Below are 18574 nucleotides of genomic sequence, written 5' to 3'. Positions count from 1 at the left end.
TGATGTGGACTTGAAGGCTGCATTGATGGACACTGATCAGACTGCATTGATGGGCACTGATCAAACTGCATTGATGGGCAGTGCAGTCTGTATGTCTCTGTGTGGGCAAAGTTATTGTTGGTATATTGTTTTTGTAGCACTGTATATAACTTTACTTGTTCTTCATTTTAAATATTGTATTTGTTCCCGTTTTGTTTTTTTACTTCAAAATAAGGTATGTGCCGTGTGCATAGGAATTTGTTCATAGTTTTTTTTTAAACTATAGTCCGGCCCTCCAAGGGTCTGAGGGACAGTGAACTGGCCCTGTTTAAAAAGTCTGAGGACCCCTGCTTTAGATAGATATTAAACAGCGCATAGTCACTAAAGAAAATAAAGAACATGAAATTGAGATCAAATTACCAATACCAGGACATTCCTGTGTCTGGAATGTCTACTACCTGCTTGTCCACAAAGCATGCCTCAATTCCCCACGAGTCTCCTGACAACCACCACAGGGTCTCTTAGTCTTACTCCCACCATTGCTAACACCATAGAGCAGCGGTTCTCAACCTGTGGGCCGCGACCCCTTTGGGGGTTGAACGATCCTTTCACAGGGGTCGCCTAAGACCATCGGAAAACACATATATAATTACATATTGATTTTGTGATTAATCACTATGCTTTAATTATGTTCAATTTGTAACAATGAAAATACATCCTGCATATCAGATATTTACATTATGATTCATAACAGTAGCAAAATTACAGTTATGAAGTAGCAACGAAAGTAATTTTATGGTTGGGGGTCACCACAACATGAGGAACTGTATTAAAGGGTCGCGGCATTAGGAAGGTTGAAAACCACTGCCATAGTGTATTGCATAGAGTTGTTCCCATGTCTGTATTCTTTATTCTCTTTTAACATATGTTTATTTGTCCACTATCTTTCTATTCCCAATGAAATTTAAACTCTGTGAGGACATGTGGTCTTTCGGCTATTTTTGCTCACTGCTATATCCCCTGCATCTGGAATAGTGCCTGGCACAGAATATGCTCACTATACATCTGTTAAATGAAAGATCACTACAGGGAACGTATCTCTTCATCTTTATATCCCTCATACTAGTTCACATTAAGTAAACAATTTTTGTTTTGGAAAGAATTAATAACATTTATAGCAAGTCTGTGCTCAGATTCAACCTTTGAAAATCTTCACCATCAGTTTTCAGTAGAGTAACACATTTTATGCCTTCAAAAAAATATGGGCATTTATGTACATCTTTTATTTAGCCTTTGCAACTTTCCAGGCAAATATTATTTTCACTTTAGCACTTATTGTTTTAGTAAACTGAGAATAAGAAAGACTGACAAGCCTGTTCAAAGTCCTAAGTAGGGTGTCAGAGCTAGAATGCAAATCCTAGTCCTTTCTGGCTTGTAAGCTAGTGCTCATAACCATACTATATGTTCACAGTAGCACACTGGTGATTACAATAGCTGATTTAACGCGCGAATACAAGAGGGGGCAGGCAAAAGGGGACCATGAGCTCTAAAAGTGGTGTGGTAAAGATCAGGGAATCTATGCCCTTTCAGGAATCATTACCAAATCAGGCCTTAGGTACCAGAATGGGGCAGCAACAATTGCTGGACCTCACTGGGAAGAGCATCATTTCTCTGAATCACTGCCCAGCTCCAATTGACACCCACAAGCAGGGGCAGGGCAGAGCAGTACAAATCACCACACCATGGGAAACAGACTTAAAACCTGCTCGTGGGTTTAATTCAATCTTCCTACCATACTTTAGGAAAGGAGATGACTTTTATCGACTAGCATGGTTTTTAACATGGACATGAGACTCAAGTGGGAACTTCCAAAACACGCCCACACCTAGAGGTAGGGGAAGAGCGATGATGAAATACCTCTGGAGGCTGAGTTCCTTCGTTAGTTCCTTCCTTCAATTCTTTTAAAAAATATATATTATTCTATTTTTAATTACATGGGAGACACAGACACATAGCCAGACTGAGAGCCACGGATTTCCTGGGATATCTTGAGCATTTCTCAGGAGATCTGCAATTATCAGGTGTTGCAGTAAATCTAAGCATCTCCACGTCTATATTTTAGCTCCCCATGGTTGTTTTATGAATACAAATATGTACAGTTTTGGCCATTTCTGAAATACTCACTAAAGGGAACACAGCGGATATTTCATGTTGAGTATTTCCTCATCAGCAGTGCCTTCTAGTGTGAAGCGACACTGTTCACAGGTGAGCTAGCCTATGGGAAGGCACCACCCGGCTGATGAGCAGTTGCTGCCTGCCCTCTACGTTCTCTCTCCTCCATTAGACTCAGGGGATTTTCCGCAGCTTCGTATTCCAGAAGAGCCATGAAATTCCCGCAAAGTTCAACATCAGGCCTGACTTAAGATCTCTGAGGCCTCCTGCTAACTCCATCCTCCTGCAGCTGCCTCGCTCGGGCAAGCGTTTGATCTGTGCAATCTGGGTTTCAAGCTGATACACACACAGCCTCTTTGATCTCTTATTAAGTGGCTTCTGGTCTCCTGATGCCTTTAGTCCTGCTGTAGGGAAGTTCTGGGAAGTCAGCCATCATCCTGAGCACACTACATATTCCACACACCAGGAGCGGGCTCCCTTCATTCACCTACTTTGCAGGCTTGAAAAGCAATCTTTAAGCCATGAGAGAATTTCCCCAGTAGCCACAATCAATCCACTCCATGAACACATCACTAAGAATTATTTTTCAAATGAAACAGCTTAAAATGATTTAAAGGATACAGAACTTTCCCATAGAGGGAAAGAAAGCAAATCCCCCGTGAAAAGAAATCTTCGGCCCAGTTGGCACTGGAGCTTACAGTACTTTGATGTTAATAAAAATAAATGTGGACAGGAATAAGGGATGGGCAAAGAGTAGTCTTTATCAGTTCCCCTAAGTTCTGTTAAGCAAGAGTGACCTTTAAATGCAGCTGTGTGATTTGTTCAACAGTAGCTATGTACTTGCAAGAACATGGACACTACCATTACTAATAGACTGACTACATTTTGCTTTGTACCAAGATCTTAATGCTACATGAAGAATTGGACTCCTTAAAAAAAGAAAAAGAAAAAGATACTGGTGGCCATGTTATGAGATACCGTGAGCATTAAAGTGGAACATGTAATACTTTACTATCCTCTATATGTTAGATTCTGGACATAGTATAGATTTGTATCTGACTTTTTAGTAATACTAATATATGTGCCGTACAGTTGACCCTTGAATAACACGGGTTTGAACTGTGTTGGTCCACTTATTCATGGAATATTTTTCAGAAATATTATAAATGTATTTTCTCTTTTTTTGTAATTTTCTTAATAACATTTTCTTTTCTCTAGGTAACTTTATTTTAAGAATACAGTATAGGCCGGCCAGTGTGGCTCAGTGGTTGAGCGTCAACCTATGAACCGGGAGGTCATGGTTCAATTCCTGGTCAGGCACATGCCCAGGTTGAGGGCTCGATCCCCAATGTGGGGTGTGCAGGAGGCGAGGTAGCCAGTTGATGATTCTCTCTCCTCATTGATGTTTCTATCTCTTCCTTCCTCTCCCTTCTCTGAAATCAATAAAAAAATATATTTTTTAAAAAAATACAGTATGTTAGACATATAACATGAAATATGTGTTAATTAACTATTTATCTTATCAGCAAGGCTTCTGATCAACAGTAGGCTATTAGTAGTTACATTTTGGGGGAGTCAAAAGTTATATATGTATTTTCGGCTGTGCAGGGTCAATGTACCTAACCCCCAAGTTGTTCGAGGATCAATTGTACTATTATATGTTAAAATTATGTTAAATCTATCAAATTCTATAGCCTGAATTCTGTAAACTAATCAGCTAATACAAACATAAAGGCTGGGCTTCTGCAAGTTACTGAATATTACATACTGATGGTAGCATTCATGCAAATTCTCCCAGCATTCAACTCTGGTAGTGAAAATTAAAATCTTTCCTTTCTTCCACTTTTAAACTCAATTTTCTGATAAACACAATTAAAACTGGTAGAAGAAATATGAATAGACTTCTGGGCAAGTAGTTTATGTGCTTTTAGTTACAAAGGTCAATAAATTAATTACTGCCAATATAAAATGAAAACAAAATTGATAGTTATATATTGCTATGCTTTAATCTGTCCATATCATGGAAAACCATTAGCAAATTCATGAATCATGCACCAGCTTGCATTTTATTTTCCAAGAGAATTATCTGATTAAGGAAATGACTACATAAGAAGGCATCCATTTTAAATGGTCTAAAGACATGTGAATCTCACAGTTATGTTTCAGCAATTTGGTAAAACTATACCAAAATTTAAAAGATATATGCTCTTGCATTAACCGGTTTCGCTCAGTGGATAGAGCATCAGCCTGCGGACTGAAAGGTCCCAGGTTCGATTCCGGCTAAGGGCATGTACCTTGGTTGCAGGCACCTCTCCAGTAGGAGGTGTGCAGAAGGCAGCTGATCAATGTTTCTCTCTCATTGATGTTTCTAACTCTCTATCCCTCACCCATCCTCTCTGTAAAAAATCAATAAAATATATTTTAAAAAAAGATATGTGCTCTTGCCAGGCCAGTGTTGCTCAGTGGTTGAGCACGGACCTATGAACCAGGAGGTTTGATTCCCGATCAGGGCACATGCCCAGGTTGCGCACTCTATCCCCAGTAGAGGGACGTGCAGAAGGCAGCTGATCAATGATTCTCTCTCATCATTGATGTTTCTATCACTCCCTCCCTCTTCTTTTCTCTCTGAAATCAGTAAAAATATATTTAAAAAAATAAAAGATGTATGCTCTTTTCAAAAAAGAAAAAGAGAGAGAGAACTCATGAACATGGACAACAGTGTGAATGCAGGGGTGGGTGAAGGTGAAAGAGGGCATAGAGGGGAATAAGTGGTGATGGAAAAAATTAAATTCAATTTTGTAAAAAGAGAGAGAGATGCTCATTGATTGATTTCTTTCTTTCTTTCTTTTTTTTTTTTTTTGAGAGAGAGATAAAAACATCAATGAGAGAGAAATATCAACATCAAACAATTGGCTGCCTCCTGCATGCCCCCTACTGGGGATTGAGCCTGCAACCCAGGCATGTGCTCTGACCAGGAATCGAACATGTGACCTGTTGGTGCATGGGTTGATGCTCAATCACGAAGCCACACTGGCTGGGCAAGAGATGCTCTTTTGATAAGCAATTACACTTCCAGAAATTTGTCACAAGATACTATTCCCACCTTTTTACAAGCGTATGACAAGGATATCCACTAGAACCCCATTTAAGATATTCACCAACTGGAGATTGGTTAAATAAATTATTGTACATTGACAATATTATACTATGCAGTCATTAAAAAGAACTAGGTCCCCAATAAATTTAATAAAAAAAAATTTTTTTAAAAAGAAATAGGTAGTTCTATAAATACCAAAATGAAAGAACATATAATTGAGGAAAAAAGCAACGTGCTTAAAATGTTTATGATATATTCCATTTACATATAAAAAATATTAGCAACCAAAAACTATTACTGAGCCAACCATGTACGTATAAAATATCCTGGGAGAATAAACAAGAAAATCAGGAGTTTTATCTGGAATACGTGAGAGATTATGGTCAAAGATAGAATCACTTGTCATGGGATACCTTTATGTACCTTTAAATTTTTAGGCCACATATATGTATTACTTATCTTTAAAACATTTCTAATGTTTTCATAAACTCATTCTGTTGCACATAAGAAAAACATCAATTTAAAGATATATACATGAAATTTATACAGTCCCTTCTTACACCTTTTAAGTCTTTTGTGAAAAGAATCCCATCTAATACTAGTAGAGTTGGTAGCCAGGCAAAACTGCATACTGTTTTTCTCACAAGTACTAAGGCATACCATATCCAAGACAAATACTATTTGAGTTCTATAACCCATTTCTTCTATTAAGAAAAGTTAATCACTTAATTTCTCAGGATGAATACTTTCACTATTCTTTTCAATGAATCATCATTTGCCCATGGTCTTTCAAACAACTGCCGGGAGCCGGTCCATCCTTGCTGTTTCAAGGGACCTGGCATATATGGCATATTGTTCTTAATATGTTTGCTCACCTTCTTGGCACTATGTGTTGTTTTTTTTTTTTAATATATATTTTATTGATTTTTTACAGAGAGGAAGGGAGAGAGATAGAGAGTTAGAAACATCGATGAGAGAGAATCATCGATCAGCTGCCTCCTGCACATCTCCTATTGGGGATATGCCCGCAACCCAGGTACATGCCCTTGACCGGAATCGAACCTGGGACCTCTCAGTCCGCAGGCCGACGCTCTATCCACTGAGCCAAACCGGTTTCGGCCACTATGTGTTTTAACCAAGGTCTCTGAGAAAGGTTGTTTCCCCAGGTAGGGATTTTCCCCTGAAGTTAGGGAGGGAATAAAACCTCTTAACTAGTGCCAGGTGGGTAATTAATCACTTTAACTACGAACAATCATGCTTAAGCTACATAATCTTTACTCCCTGGAATGAAGATAAGAAACGCCCTAACCTTTGTAATAGAGATTGATAGGATTGAATCAACTGGTATAAATACAGATGTAATAAGACAGCAACACACAGAACTTAGAATACGGAACCAAGAGAGACAGAACCTAGGCACAGAACTTACACAGAACCTAGAGACAGAAGAACTTCGCTGGAGAGAACATGGCAAACGATCCTGGACTGAACCTGACTACAGAAATGGGCAAGAGAACCTGACTAGAACCTGGTGACTGAACCTGGCTGGAGAACCTGGACTGAACCTGGCTGGAGAACCTAGCAAGAGAACATGGACACAGAACCTGGCTGGAGATCTGAAGCAGAACCTCTCTGGAGATCCAGACCAGAACTTGGCTGGAGATCCTGGCTGGAGATCCTGGCTAGGCTGCTGATCAACTGAACGCTGTCTCCCTGTCATTCCTTCTTCGCCGACTCCATCCACACCTTTGGGGACTCCTGGACCTGTTGGGGTTGGACCCCAGCATATGGCGCCCGAACAGGGACCCCTAGGTAAGCCCCACTCTCAGGATGGATAGGACTCCACCGTAGGAAGAAGGTGGATAGTCTTCGCCGACTCCGTCCACGCCTTTGGGGACCCCTGGACCCCCTGGGGTTGGACCCCGGCATCTGGCGCCCGAACAGGGACCCCTAGGTAAGCCCCACTCTCGGGATGGATAGGACTCCACCGTAGGAAGCGGGTGGATAGTCTTCGCCGACTCCGTCCACACCTTTGGGAACCCCTGGAACAGGATTCCCCTAGGTAAGCCCTCCCCATTGAGAACCCCACACTCGGGACGGATAGGACTCCACCAGGGTACTGCAGACCCCCCTACAGAGGATAAGTAGGGTAAGAAGGTGGATAGTACAGAACTTAGATTGAGAAGATGTGCCATACTGAGTCCAAAGAAAGAAGACTCTGTATTGATTCTTAGATTGAGAAGATGTGCCATACTGAGTCCAAAGAAGACTCTGTATTGATCTTTAGATTAAGAAGATGTGCCATACTGAGTCTAAAGAAAAAAGACTCTGTATTGATCTTTTAACATATACGCTTGCTAGCAGAGGAATTAAGGTTACTCCCAGTCAGACAGAACGTTTTATACAAGAAATATGTCCATGCTTTTCTGAGGAAGGAAAGGTAAATGTAATGGCATGGGAGGAGGTAGGCCCAAGGAGCCTTATCCTTAACCCCACTGCAGCCTTTCCACCCCGGGAAAGTGCAGGATTGGCAAGTTCTCCCTGGGGTGATAGATCAGGCCTCAGGTAATAGCGGAAAGTGCCAATCCTACTCTTAAAATGGATACAAGAGAGCATTTGGGTTTTTTTTCTTTTTAATGCTTGCTTTTAAAAAATAAAAAAGGGGGAATTTGTCGGGAGCCGGTCCATCCTTGCTGTTTCAAGGGACCTGGCATATATGGCATATTGTTCTTAATATGTTTGCTCACCTTCTTGGCACTATGTGTTTTAACCAAGGTCTCTGAGAAAGGTTGTTTCCCCAGGTAGGGATTTTCCCCTGAAGTTAGGGAGGGAATAAAACCTCTTAACTAGTGCCAGGTGGGTAATTAATCACTTTAACTACGAACAATCATGCTTAAGCTACATAATCTTTACTCCCTGGAATGGAGATAAGAAACGCCCTAACCTTTGTAATAGAGATTGATAGGATTGAATCAACTGGTATAAATACAGATGTAATAAGACAGCAACACACAGAACTTAGAACACAGAACTTAGAACACAGAACTTAGGAGACAGAACCAGGAAGACATAACCTACACAGAACCTAGAGACAGAAGAACTTCGCTGGAGAGAACATGGCAAAAGATCCTGGACTGAACCTGACTACAGAAATTGGCAAGAGAACCTGACTAAAATCTGGTGACTGAACCTGGCTGGAGAACCTGGACAGAACCTGGCTGGAGAACCTAGCGAGGGAACATGGCTACAGAACCTGGCTGGAGAACCTGGAGAACCTAGCAAGAGAACATGGACACAGAACCTGGCTGGAGATCCGAACCAGAACTTCGCTGGAGATCCAGACCAGAACTTGGCTGGAGATCCTGGCTAGGCTGCTGATCAACTGAACGCTGTCTCCGTGTCATTCCTTCTTCTCCAACTCCGTCCACACCTTTGGGGACCCCTGGACCCGCTGGGGTTGGACCCCGGCAAACAACTTTTTAAAGCATTACTAACAGTTTACGTATGAATCACCTCTCAATGGCTATGCTATTATGCTCTCTATTTTTTCTCTCTCTCAATATCTGAGGTAAACCCAAAGTCTTTCAAAAATATCTGTCCCGACAAACACTGAATCTGTCCATATCAGAAGGGGAGAAAAATGAGGCATGGGATGTGGGAGGGAGAACTATTGGTTAATAAATTTTACCTTCTAAATCATTAAAATTCAAAAGTATTAAGAATGGCAATATCATGGCTAATGTTCAAAAATTGGCTAATGTCAAACATGTCTAGTGATTTATAATCATGAGGGGTTATTCAAAGTTCAACATAAATCAAAACACCAGAATATATCCACTTGCCATGTTTAATTTATAAGGTCAACTGAAGGTAAAATCCACATACATAGTTCTAAATGTATTTCAAGCTTTTTGGTAGATTTAAAAAATTATAGATTCTCAGAATACAATAATTGCTTCATTATTGAACATTAACCCACAACAAATTACTTGCACTAACTTAGAATTCTTACATTTGTAATTACTTTTGTTTGAAACAATAAACATTAGTTCTTACACAATGCACATGAACACACTATATTAATTTTTAATACTAAACTTTCATATAAGATTAAGAATATTAGCTAGTGGTTTGTCTTGAAGACATAAACATTTTTGCAAGCTGGAAAAATAGAAAGATCTGCTGTGATAAATTAATTACAGGGATCCCTGGGAATAAAATGCACATGGAAGTAATCCGCATAAGAAACGAAGCAATAGAGTGTGGTGGTTAAAAGCATAGACTCTGGGAGCCAACTGTTTGAGTTAAATTCTAGTTCTGCCACATACTAGCTGTGTGAACTTGAACAGGTTACTTAACCTCTCTGTGCTTCCAGTTCCTCAATTCTAAAATGAGGATGATAATAGTATGAACTTCCTATGGTTCTTGGGAGGAATACATAAAGCAATTAAAACAGTGCCTAGCAAGTAGTAAACATTCAATAAATGTTAGCTATTACTAATTAATTTGTATTAATTTTATTTGTATATTAGGATTAATATTAGTATGAGCATTAGTAATATTCCAAGAAATAAAGAAATTACACATAGATATTAGGGAATTAAGACAAAAATAACTAGGGCACAATATGTAAGCCACACCTAGAAATTGGCAAGAAACTATGCTACAAAAATGTATAACCAAATTTCTGAAGTGTTTAATGATGCTTAGAGAGTACATAGTTGGCCACAATACTCATATGTTCAACAAATTATGCACATTGCTGTTTTCCACAACACAATCCTATACAGCATGATGTTACAGTGACCAATCAATGACTCTTCTAATATGGTACATATACAGGACAGGATTTTCACTAGCCACTATATGGAGTAGTGCTGAAGAATATTTGAAATTAACAAATATTCTGCTTCATTCAAATAATAGCCAACAGAGCTTTACCCTAAAATATAATGAGAAGACTTACGACCTGAATCATATGTACTGTCTTCCTTGTTGCTGTCTCCTTTTCTTTTGCTCCAATCTATTTAAAATGCTTTTCATGAAAGTGAATTTCCACACTTTGCTCTTTGGCCATATGACTGGACTACAGAACTGTTTAGTAGATTCAGCTCCTTCATTTCATAAGACATGCTTCTTTTCTCTACTCGGCTACACAACTTCCACCAACAGTTAATCACGGAATCACCTGTCCAGACAGCTACCTCATATTCCCATGGCCAACTCAAGATCCTTTATCGGCTCACTCATTTTTTCCTAAGGTTTGGCTCAATTTATGTAAATTTACTTTAATTTCTGGCCAATAATCCACAATGGGATAATTTACATATGGCTCATCAAGAGTTGGCTGCATTTTAAAATGCAATTTTACAATTAAATGTAGACTTCTCTAAACAAAGACATCTAACATTAATTTTCCTAATCTCACTAAACAGTTGAACATTGATAGAGTACATATATAGTGTAATAGGGCTCCATTTGAGAAAAATATAAAAAAATTTTGTCTTTATTTTTAATTGGATCATTATTAATAATATCATACTCATATTTACATAATATAACATTTTTACTTCTTTACACATTAATTTATTTAACCCACAGCAATCCTTTGAGCTAGACACTATTATCCCTATTTTATAGATTAAGAAATTGCATAAGCATCCATGAAATAGATATTGTATACAATTTTGTCAAGCTCTTGAGGAATTCCTTATTAGTTCTAAAGAAATGTGGTTAACTAAATATTCAAAGGTAATTTTTCAACCTCTTCAATACTGCTAATGCAGGCCCTTTACAACCTAGAAGCTCTCCCACTTTACTAACACTTTCTCCGATGGCCAAGATGTTTCTACCATACTTCTTATTCTAAATATGCTAAGCCTGAGGGTGGGGGTGAGGATGGGGGGGTTGCACTGATCCTACTCAGCTACCTAATATATTCATACTACTAGAGGCACAAAAATTTGTGCACTTGGGGGTAGGGGGTCCCTCAGCCCGGCCTGTGCCCTCTCGCAGTCTGCGACCCCTCGGGGGTGACCACTTTCTGGCTTAGGCCTGCTCCCCGGGGAATTGGGCCTAAGCTGGCAGTCAGACATCCGTCTGGCAGCCCGACAGCCCTCGGGGGATGTCCACTTGCCAGCAGGGAGCAGACCTAAGCTGCAGTCAGACATCCTTAGCGCTGCTAAGGAGGCAGGAGGGGCTCCCACCACCACTGCTGTACTGGCAGCCATCAGCCTGGCTTGTGGCTGAGCAGAGCTCCCCCATGTGGGAGCGCACTGACCACCAGAGGGCAGCTCCTGCATTGAGCGTCTGCCCCCTGGTGGTCAGCGTGTGTCATAGTGACCAGTCATTCCCAGTTGTTCTGCTGTTAGGGTCATTTTGCATATTACCCTTTTACTATATAGGACAGAGGCCTGGTGCACGGGAGGGGGCCGGCTGGTTTGCCCTGAAGGGTGTCCCGGATCAGGGTAGGGGTCCTGCTTGAGTGCCTGGCCAGCCTGGATGAGGGGCTGATGGCTGTTTGCAGCTCGTCACACCCCCTTCAGGGTGGGGGTCCCCACTGGGGTGCCTGGCCAGTCTGGGTGAGGGGCTGAGGACCTTTTTTAGGCTGGCAGGTGACTGAAGCTCCCAGCCTCTTTTTTTTCTTTTCTTTTTTTTTATCCTGGGATTTATTTACCTTCTATAGCTGTCAGTGGAGCTGAGAGCCGGCTCCAGCTCTGAGGCCCCGGCTGGCTGAAAGCAGGTATCTGGGGATTGTTTAGCTTCTATAATTGCAACATTGTTGCTTCTGGAGCTCAGAGCTGGGCCGCGGCAGGTGGGGAACCTAGGCTTCCTCCATCACATGAGCAAGCAAGCCTCATGTTCGCTTCAGCTGCGTGGCTGCCAGCCGCTATCTTTGTTGGCAGTTAATTTGCATATCCTGCTGATTAGCCAATGGGAAGCCTAGTGGAGGTATGGTTAATTACCATGTTTGTCTATTATTAGATAGGACTAGAGGCCCGGTGCACAAAAATTTGTGCACTCGGTGGGGAGTGGGGTCCCTCAGTCTGGCCTGTGCCCTCTCGCAGTCTGGGACCCCTCAGGAGATAATGCCCTGCTGGCTTAGGCCTGCTCCCAGGTGGCAGAGGGCAGGCCCAATCCCTAGGTGCAGCCCTTGGGCGGGCTCAGAGCAGGGCCGATTGGGGAGTTGGGGCACCGGCCCCTGTCATGCACAGAGCAGGGCAGATCGGGAGGTTGCGATGCCACCCTCAGTCACGCTCAGGGTAGGGCCTATTGGGGGGTTGGGGCACCGCCCCCTGTCACACTGAAGGCAGGGTCGATGGGGAGGTTGCAGCGCCACCCCCTGTCATGCACAGAGCAGGGCCAATCAGGGGGTTGGGGCGCTGCCCCCTGTCACACACAGAGCAGGGCCCATCAGGGGGGTTGGGGCTCTGTACCCTGTCACGCACAGAGCAGGGTCAATCAGGGGGTTGGGGAGCTCCCCCCTGTCATGCACAGAGCAGGGCCGATCAGGGGGTTGAGGAGCTCCCCCCGTCACTCATAGAGTAGGGCTGATAGGGGAGTTGGGGCACTGCCCCCTGTCACACTCAGGGCAGGGCGGATCAGGGGGTTGGGGCACCGCCCTCTATCACCCACAGAGCAGGACCGATCAGGGGGTTGAGGCGCCGCACCCTGTCACACACAGAGCCGCAGGGCGATCAGGGGGTTGGGGCGCCTTCCCCTGTCACGAACAGAGCAGGACGGATAGGGAGGTTGTGGCCCTGCCCCCTGTCACACACAGAGCCGCAGGGCGATCAGGGAGTTTGGGCACTGCCCCCTGTCACGCTGATCCTGGTGCTGGGAGGCCTCTCAGCTCTGCTGATCCCGGTGCTGGGAGGCCTCGCGGCTCCGCTGATTCCGGTGCTGGGAGGCATATTACCCTTTTACTATATAGGATAGAGGCCTGGTGCATGGGTGGGGCTGGCTGGTTTGCCCTGAAGAGTGTTCTGGATCAGGGTGGGGGTCCCCACTGGGGTGCCTGGCCAGCCTGGGTGAGGGGATGATGGCTGTTTGCAGCTGGTCACACACCCTTCAGGGTGGGGGTCCCCACTGGGGTGCCTGGCCAGCCTGGGTGAGGGGATGATGGCTGTTTGCAGCTGGTCACACACCCTTCAGGGTGGGGGTCCCCACTGGGGTGCCTAGCCAGTCTGGGTGAGGGGCTGAGGGCTGTTTTCAGGCCGACTGAAGCTCCCAACTGCTCCTTTTTTTCTTTTTTCTTTTTTATTCTGGGCCAGGTTTAGCTCTGGCTCCAGCTCTGAGGCCTCTGCTGCTGAAAGAAGGTATCTGGTTTGTTTCGGTTCTATAATCGAAACAATGTATAACTACAGCTCTGAGATCCTGGGCTCACTGAAAGTAGGTTTCTGGGGTTTTGTTTAGCTTCTATATTTGTTACAATGTTTCTTAAACTGCAGGCTCAGAGGCCGGCAAGGCAGGTGGGGAACGTTGGTTTCCTCAATCACTGAAGCAAGCAAGCCTCATGTTAGTTTCAAGCTGCCTGGCTGGCAGTTAATTTGCATACCTCGCTGATTAGCCAATGGGAAGGGTAGTGGTCGTACGCCAATTACCATGTTTCTCTTTTATTAGATAGGATGGGATGCATCAAACACAGTAATAACCAGGAACATGGCCTTTCATGGCTTTTGCTAAACCTTCACCTGGTCTTGCAAAAAATATTTTCAAACTTTAGAATTTATTACCTAATTACAACAAAGATGGTATAACAAATTAATTAAGTTGCCCCAAATCAAATTTTATTTTAAATGATTTTTTTTTTTTAAATATTTTATTGATTTTTTACAGAGAGGAAGGGGGAGAGATAGAGAGTTAGAAACATCGATGAGAGAGAAACATCGATCAGCTGCCTCCTGCACATCTCCTACTGGGGATGTGCCCGCAACCCAGGTACATGCCCTTGACCGGAATCGAACCTGGGACCCTTCAGTCCGCAGGCCGACGCTCTATCCACTGAGCCAAACCGGTTTCGGCTAAATGATTTTTTTTAACATTGATTTTAGAGAGAGGAAGGGAGAGGGATAGAGAGATAGAAACATTGATGAGAGAGAAACATCATCGATTGGCTGCCTCTTGCATGCCCCCTACTGGGGATCAAGCCCGCTAACCTGGGCATGTACCCTGATCAGGAATCAAACCAGTGACTTCCTGATTCATGGATTGATGCTCAACCACTGAGCTACACCTGTCAGGCTCCAAATTTTAAATTGTGTTTACATGTTATCTAAATGTTATAGTGGAGTCCTGGTGTGGCTCAGTTGGTTGGGTGTTGTCCCATGTACCAAAAGGTTGCCAGTTCAACTCCTGGTTGGGGCACATGCCAGGATTGTGGGCTTGATCCCTGGTAGGGGGAGTGCAGGAGGCAGCCAATTGATGTTGCACTCTCACATTAATGTCTCGCTCTCTCTCTTACTCTCTCTAAAATCAATAAAAAAATATCCTTGGGTGAGGATTAAAAAAAAAAAAAAAAAGGAAATGTTTCTGTTAAGTAGGGATTAAATTACTAAGAACCATCAAGTTTTTCTTTTCGTATTTTACTGAAGTTTTTAAAAAAATGTCTGAAGCACTTGTCTGCTTTAAATGTGCAACATTCAAAGTATAAAACTTGCAGATAATGTCATTTAACAGGATAAAACAACCATTATGATATCTATATATATAAAAGCCTAAGCGACCAAACGACCAAATGACCAAATGACCGGTCGACTGGTCGCTATGATGCACACTGACCACCAGGGGACAGATGCTCAATGCACAGGATCGGGCTCCCTCCTATATGGATCAGGCTCCCTCCTGTATGCATCAAGCCTATGCGGATCGGGCTCCCTCCTGTCTAGATTGGGCCTGCAGGGATTGGGCCTAAAGCAGCTATCCAACATCCCCCGAGGGTTCCCGGATTGCGAGAGGACACAGGCCAGGCCGAGGGACCCCACCAGTGCACGAACTCGTGCACCAGGCCTCTAGTATTATATAAGAGTACAAATATAGATAGGTAGATGATAGATTGATAGATAGATAGATTGATTCCAATAATAATGGAAATGTAGCTAAATATCTAAGACCACATCTGAAAGGTATCTTTTAAACCAGCGATTGTCAACCAGTGGTCCGCGGACCACAGGTGGTCTGTGAGGTCCAAAAGGCTGGTGACCGCTGTTCTAAACTACATCCCAATTATCAAAATGGTTAAGAAGAAACCCCACTGAATGTGTTCATTTAGTCCCAGTTAATTTAGGCTAACCTAAACTTTATGCAATCATTCTGCAAATATTTGGTAATCACCTACCATGTGCTAGGTAATAGAACTACATTGGGGAGGAAAATAGTATATACCAGCCATTTGTTTTATATCCTCTAATATGAACCAATATATAAACTTCCAGGATCTTATAGTATTAATATTTTTATAAAAATATTTCCCAAAATGTGCATTATTTGAAATCAACAACTCATAATTCAATAATATTCCAAAGAGAAGTTCTAATAACGAAGAAGGTTATCTGGCACAGAAATAAGCCAGCAAAAACGAAAGAGATATAATCTATTTCAGTAATCTTAAATCACACTGCCAAAATATGGAATTTAATGTCTTACATATTGCTTAAAATATTTTCCTTTTAATCTATTCCCGATTGCCTTATTATATTAAAAACAAAAGAATTGATTTTTATATCTCTTGGCATTTTATGTGCTTTGATAGAAGACTTTTTGCTTTATTAAACCACAATGTGTTTAGGCAGCACAAATGTATTAAAATATGCATCTTAAAAGTGAAGAGATCTCTTGCCAGCAGTTTTAATTCCCCATAATAATCAGAAGCTGTAAAAGTACTATAAACTAGTAAGCTGGTAAGCATTTAGGTGTCTTATTGTGACCCTTCACATCCTCCCCCAAATGCATCAGTCATTTTACCCTAGTCATATTGGGGGTACATATAGATACATAAATATTATGTGCCCCATTATTAAATGTAAATTATAATTTTACCAAGTAGAAATTTCACATTTCTACTTAATTAAGCTCAATGAGATTAATAGGTAAGCAAAACTACAAATACCTCCATGTGAAGGGAAGGTAGAGGAATAGAATTGGGAATAACTACTAATATGCATAATTTTTCTTTTGGGGGTGATGAAAATATTCTAAAATTGGACTGTGGTGATGGCTGCACAACTCTAAATATACTAAAAGCAACCAAACTGAATGCTCAATTGTCAAGCTAACAATGCAAAATATGACACCTCATCTTTGGACAGGAACTACCTACATCAAATCATTCAGTTTTGCCTAAGTCAATGGGTGCCTTAAAATGATTACTACTTTTATAATGTTAATACAAACTAATCACTCCAAAAAACTCAACAGAGGTTCTTATACCTGATAATCCAAAATGCTGAATCCCAAGCCTTTATGATCTTTTACTAGTTCAACAATCTTGACTTCAGGAGACCATAGTGCTAATTCCCCATCATCATCTTCTTCAGTGTTGACATCTACACTGTGATCAGCCTGAAATACAAAAGAACATATATGCTTCAAACACTGTCCTTTCAATTCTGAAAAGAACATGTCGGGAATCTCATAGCTGCTTCTCAAACTGGGGGTTCTCTTTGGCATGCATACTGTTTATTTCTAATCTGTTTAAAGGGTCATGCACTGAGGCATATATACTCTAATATAAGATCTTCATGAAAATTCAAGCACTTAAATATGCAGATTGTTCATATAGTTTTTTTTAATGTAAAGTACCCATTTCATTCAAAGTATTAACACTGACCTCTTATACTTCAATGAGTTCTGTCATCCCATTAGAAGCATAAAAGGAAAAATATGCAATTTAAGGAAAAATGAAAACATCATACAAAGTCAAAGCTTAAAAGATATTTAAATAGCAATACCTGAATTTGCAGTTATAGCAAGAGACAAAGAAAGATGCTAACACAGAGAGAAATCAGGACAGGACACAGGGAAACCACTTCTGTTGACTCCTAGAAGTTTTCAAGGAAAGACTTTACTAGAAAAATAAGGTGGGGGAAAATCCAAGTCTTTGGGAATCATGCAAATCTAAAAACAGATAAAAATTACTAAGTTGAAATAATGAAAATCTCATCTTGGAGGAAATAGATTGGCACAACTACCCAGTCCACCGTCCTTAGTTATTTCTTCTGACCTCACACCCCCAGGTCCTCCTACTCCAGGCTTCCCCTTCTTTCAGGGAGAAGAGTCACTGCCATATGGAATTCTAGGGAATTAAATGATACAGGGTCAATGAGTCAACTATGCAGAGCAAGAGTAGCTGCTCCAACCTTCTGTCTTGATACTATTTATAGTACCATATAGTCGGGGGTTTTTATATGATTTACCTTTCCTAAAGTACTCTGAATTTTTACCTGAAGCTCAAGAATTATCTTTTTCTTTGTAACCCTAGCAACAAGCTAGAATGAAAACTCTGCAGGCTACCATAGAGTTTACCATGGTTATCCACTCAACCCACAATAGTACCTGGCTCACAACAGCCACTCGACAAATATTTGATCATACATTAATGAACCATCCATCTTTCGGTGGGTTTTCCCTGACACTCTTTTTTAATAAAGCTACAGGCTAAATAATAATTTTCAAAAGTAGACTTCTTAAAACTTTGGGAAATCCTAGTAAATAAAATGAAAGTGTATTATTTCTACAAATATCATTTTGAGTGACCTGTATAAGAGAATCAATTTAATGGAATTAAAATTGAGGGGAAAACTCCTCTAACATGGAAGAGTAAGGCACCATAGCTAATACACAAACTCATTTTAATTAGGGTTGGTCCAGACCTCAAACTGTCCCTGCAGGACATGGAAAGTCAATACTCAATCCATGGTGGATTAAGTTAAACATGGGAAAAATTTCTTGGTTCTTGAGTTACAACATTTGAAATTAGTGGGAATGTTCTGGATCAATAACCTCTGTATATATCAGCCTGACGTGAGGAAATGATACTTATAAAGAAAACATTCATACTTTCCAATAAAAAGTAAAGTTCCAATGGCTAATACAATATGATTGATGTTTTACTGGGGCACTTAATACCCTCACTGATTAATGATCATTAGAATTTTGGCTGAGCTGCCTAAACAGATAGGGTTTAAGAACCTAAGATAGCATTGGGATAAATGGAAACAAAGAGACAGATGGAAAAGAGAGCCAGGATTTTAAAAAACCACATACAATTCTAAAACTGAAGTTCATAGGGATTTCAAGGCATTTAAGGTATACAAGATATTATTCTAC

The 18574-nt window shown here is 41.4% G+C and overlaps 1 protein-coding gene across 12 annotated transcripts in view; it reads right to left on the bottom strand.

The window, feature by feature from the left end:
* The window catches only part of PATJ (PATJ crumbs cell polarity complex component), a 309148-nt gene that overhangs the window by 211648 nt on the left and 78926 nt on the right, over positions 1 to 18574 (bottom strand). For all 12 annotated transcript variants that reach the window (XR_004974443.1, XM_036352893.1, XM_036352882.1 and 9 more), the window contains one exon: positions 16676 to 16807. Coding sequence is in view for 11 of the 12 variants with exons in the window: in XM_036352893.1 (XP_036208786.1) it covers positions 16676 to 16807 (132 nt within the window). In the remaining variant the exon portion in view is untranslated. The remainder of the gene's footprint in view (positions 1 to 16675; positions 16808 to 18574) is intronic.

Source organism: Myotis myotis, unplaced genomic scaffold (assembly GCF_014108235.1).
Source record: "Myotis myotis isolate mMyoMyo1 unplaced genomic scaffold, mMyoMyo1.p scaffold_m19_p_2, whole genome shotgun sequence".
In the NCBI taxonomy this organism is placed as follows: domain Eukaryota; kingdom Metazoa; phylum Chordata; class Mammalia; order Chiroptera; family Vespertilionidae; genus Myotis; species Myotis myotis.
The sequence above is the reverse complement of the archived record's forward strand: the minus strand, read 5'-3'. Positions and strand labels throughout refer to the sequence as shown.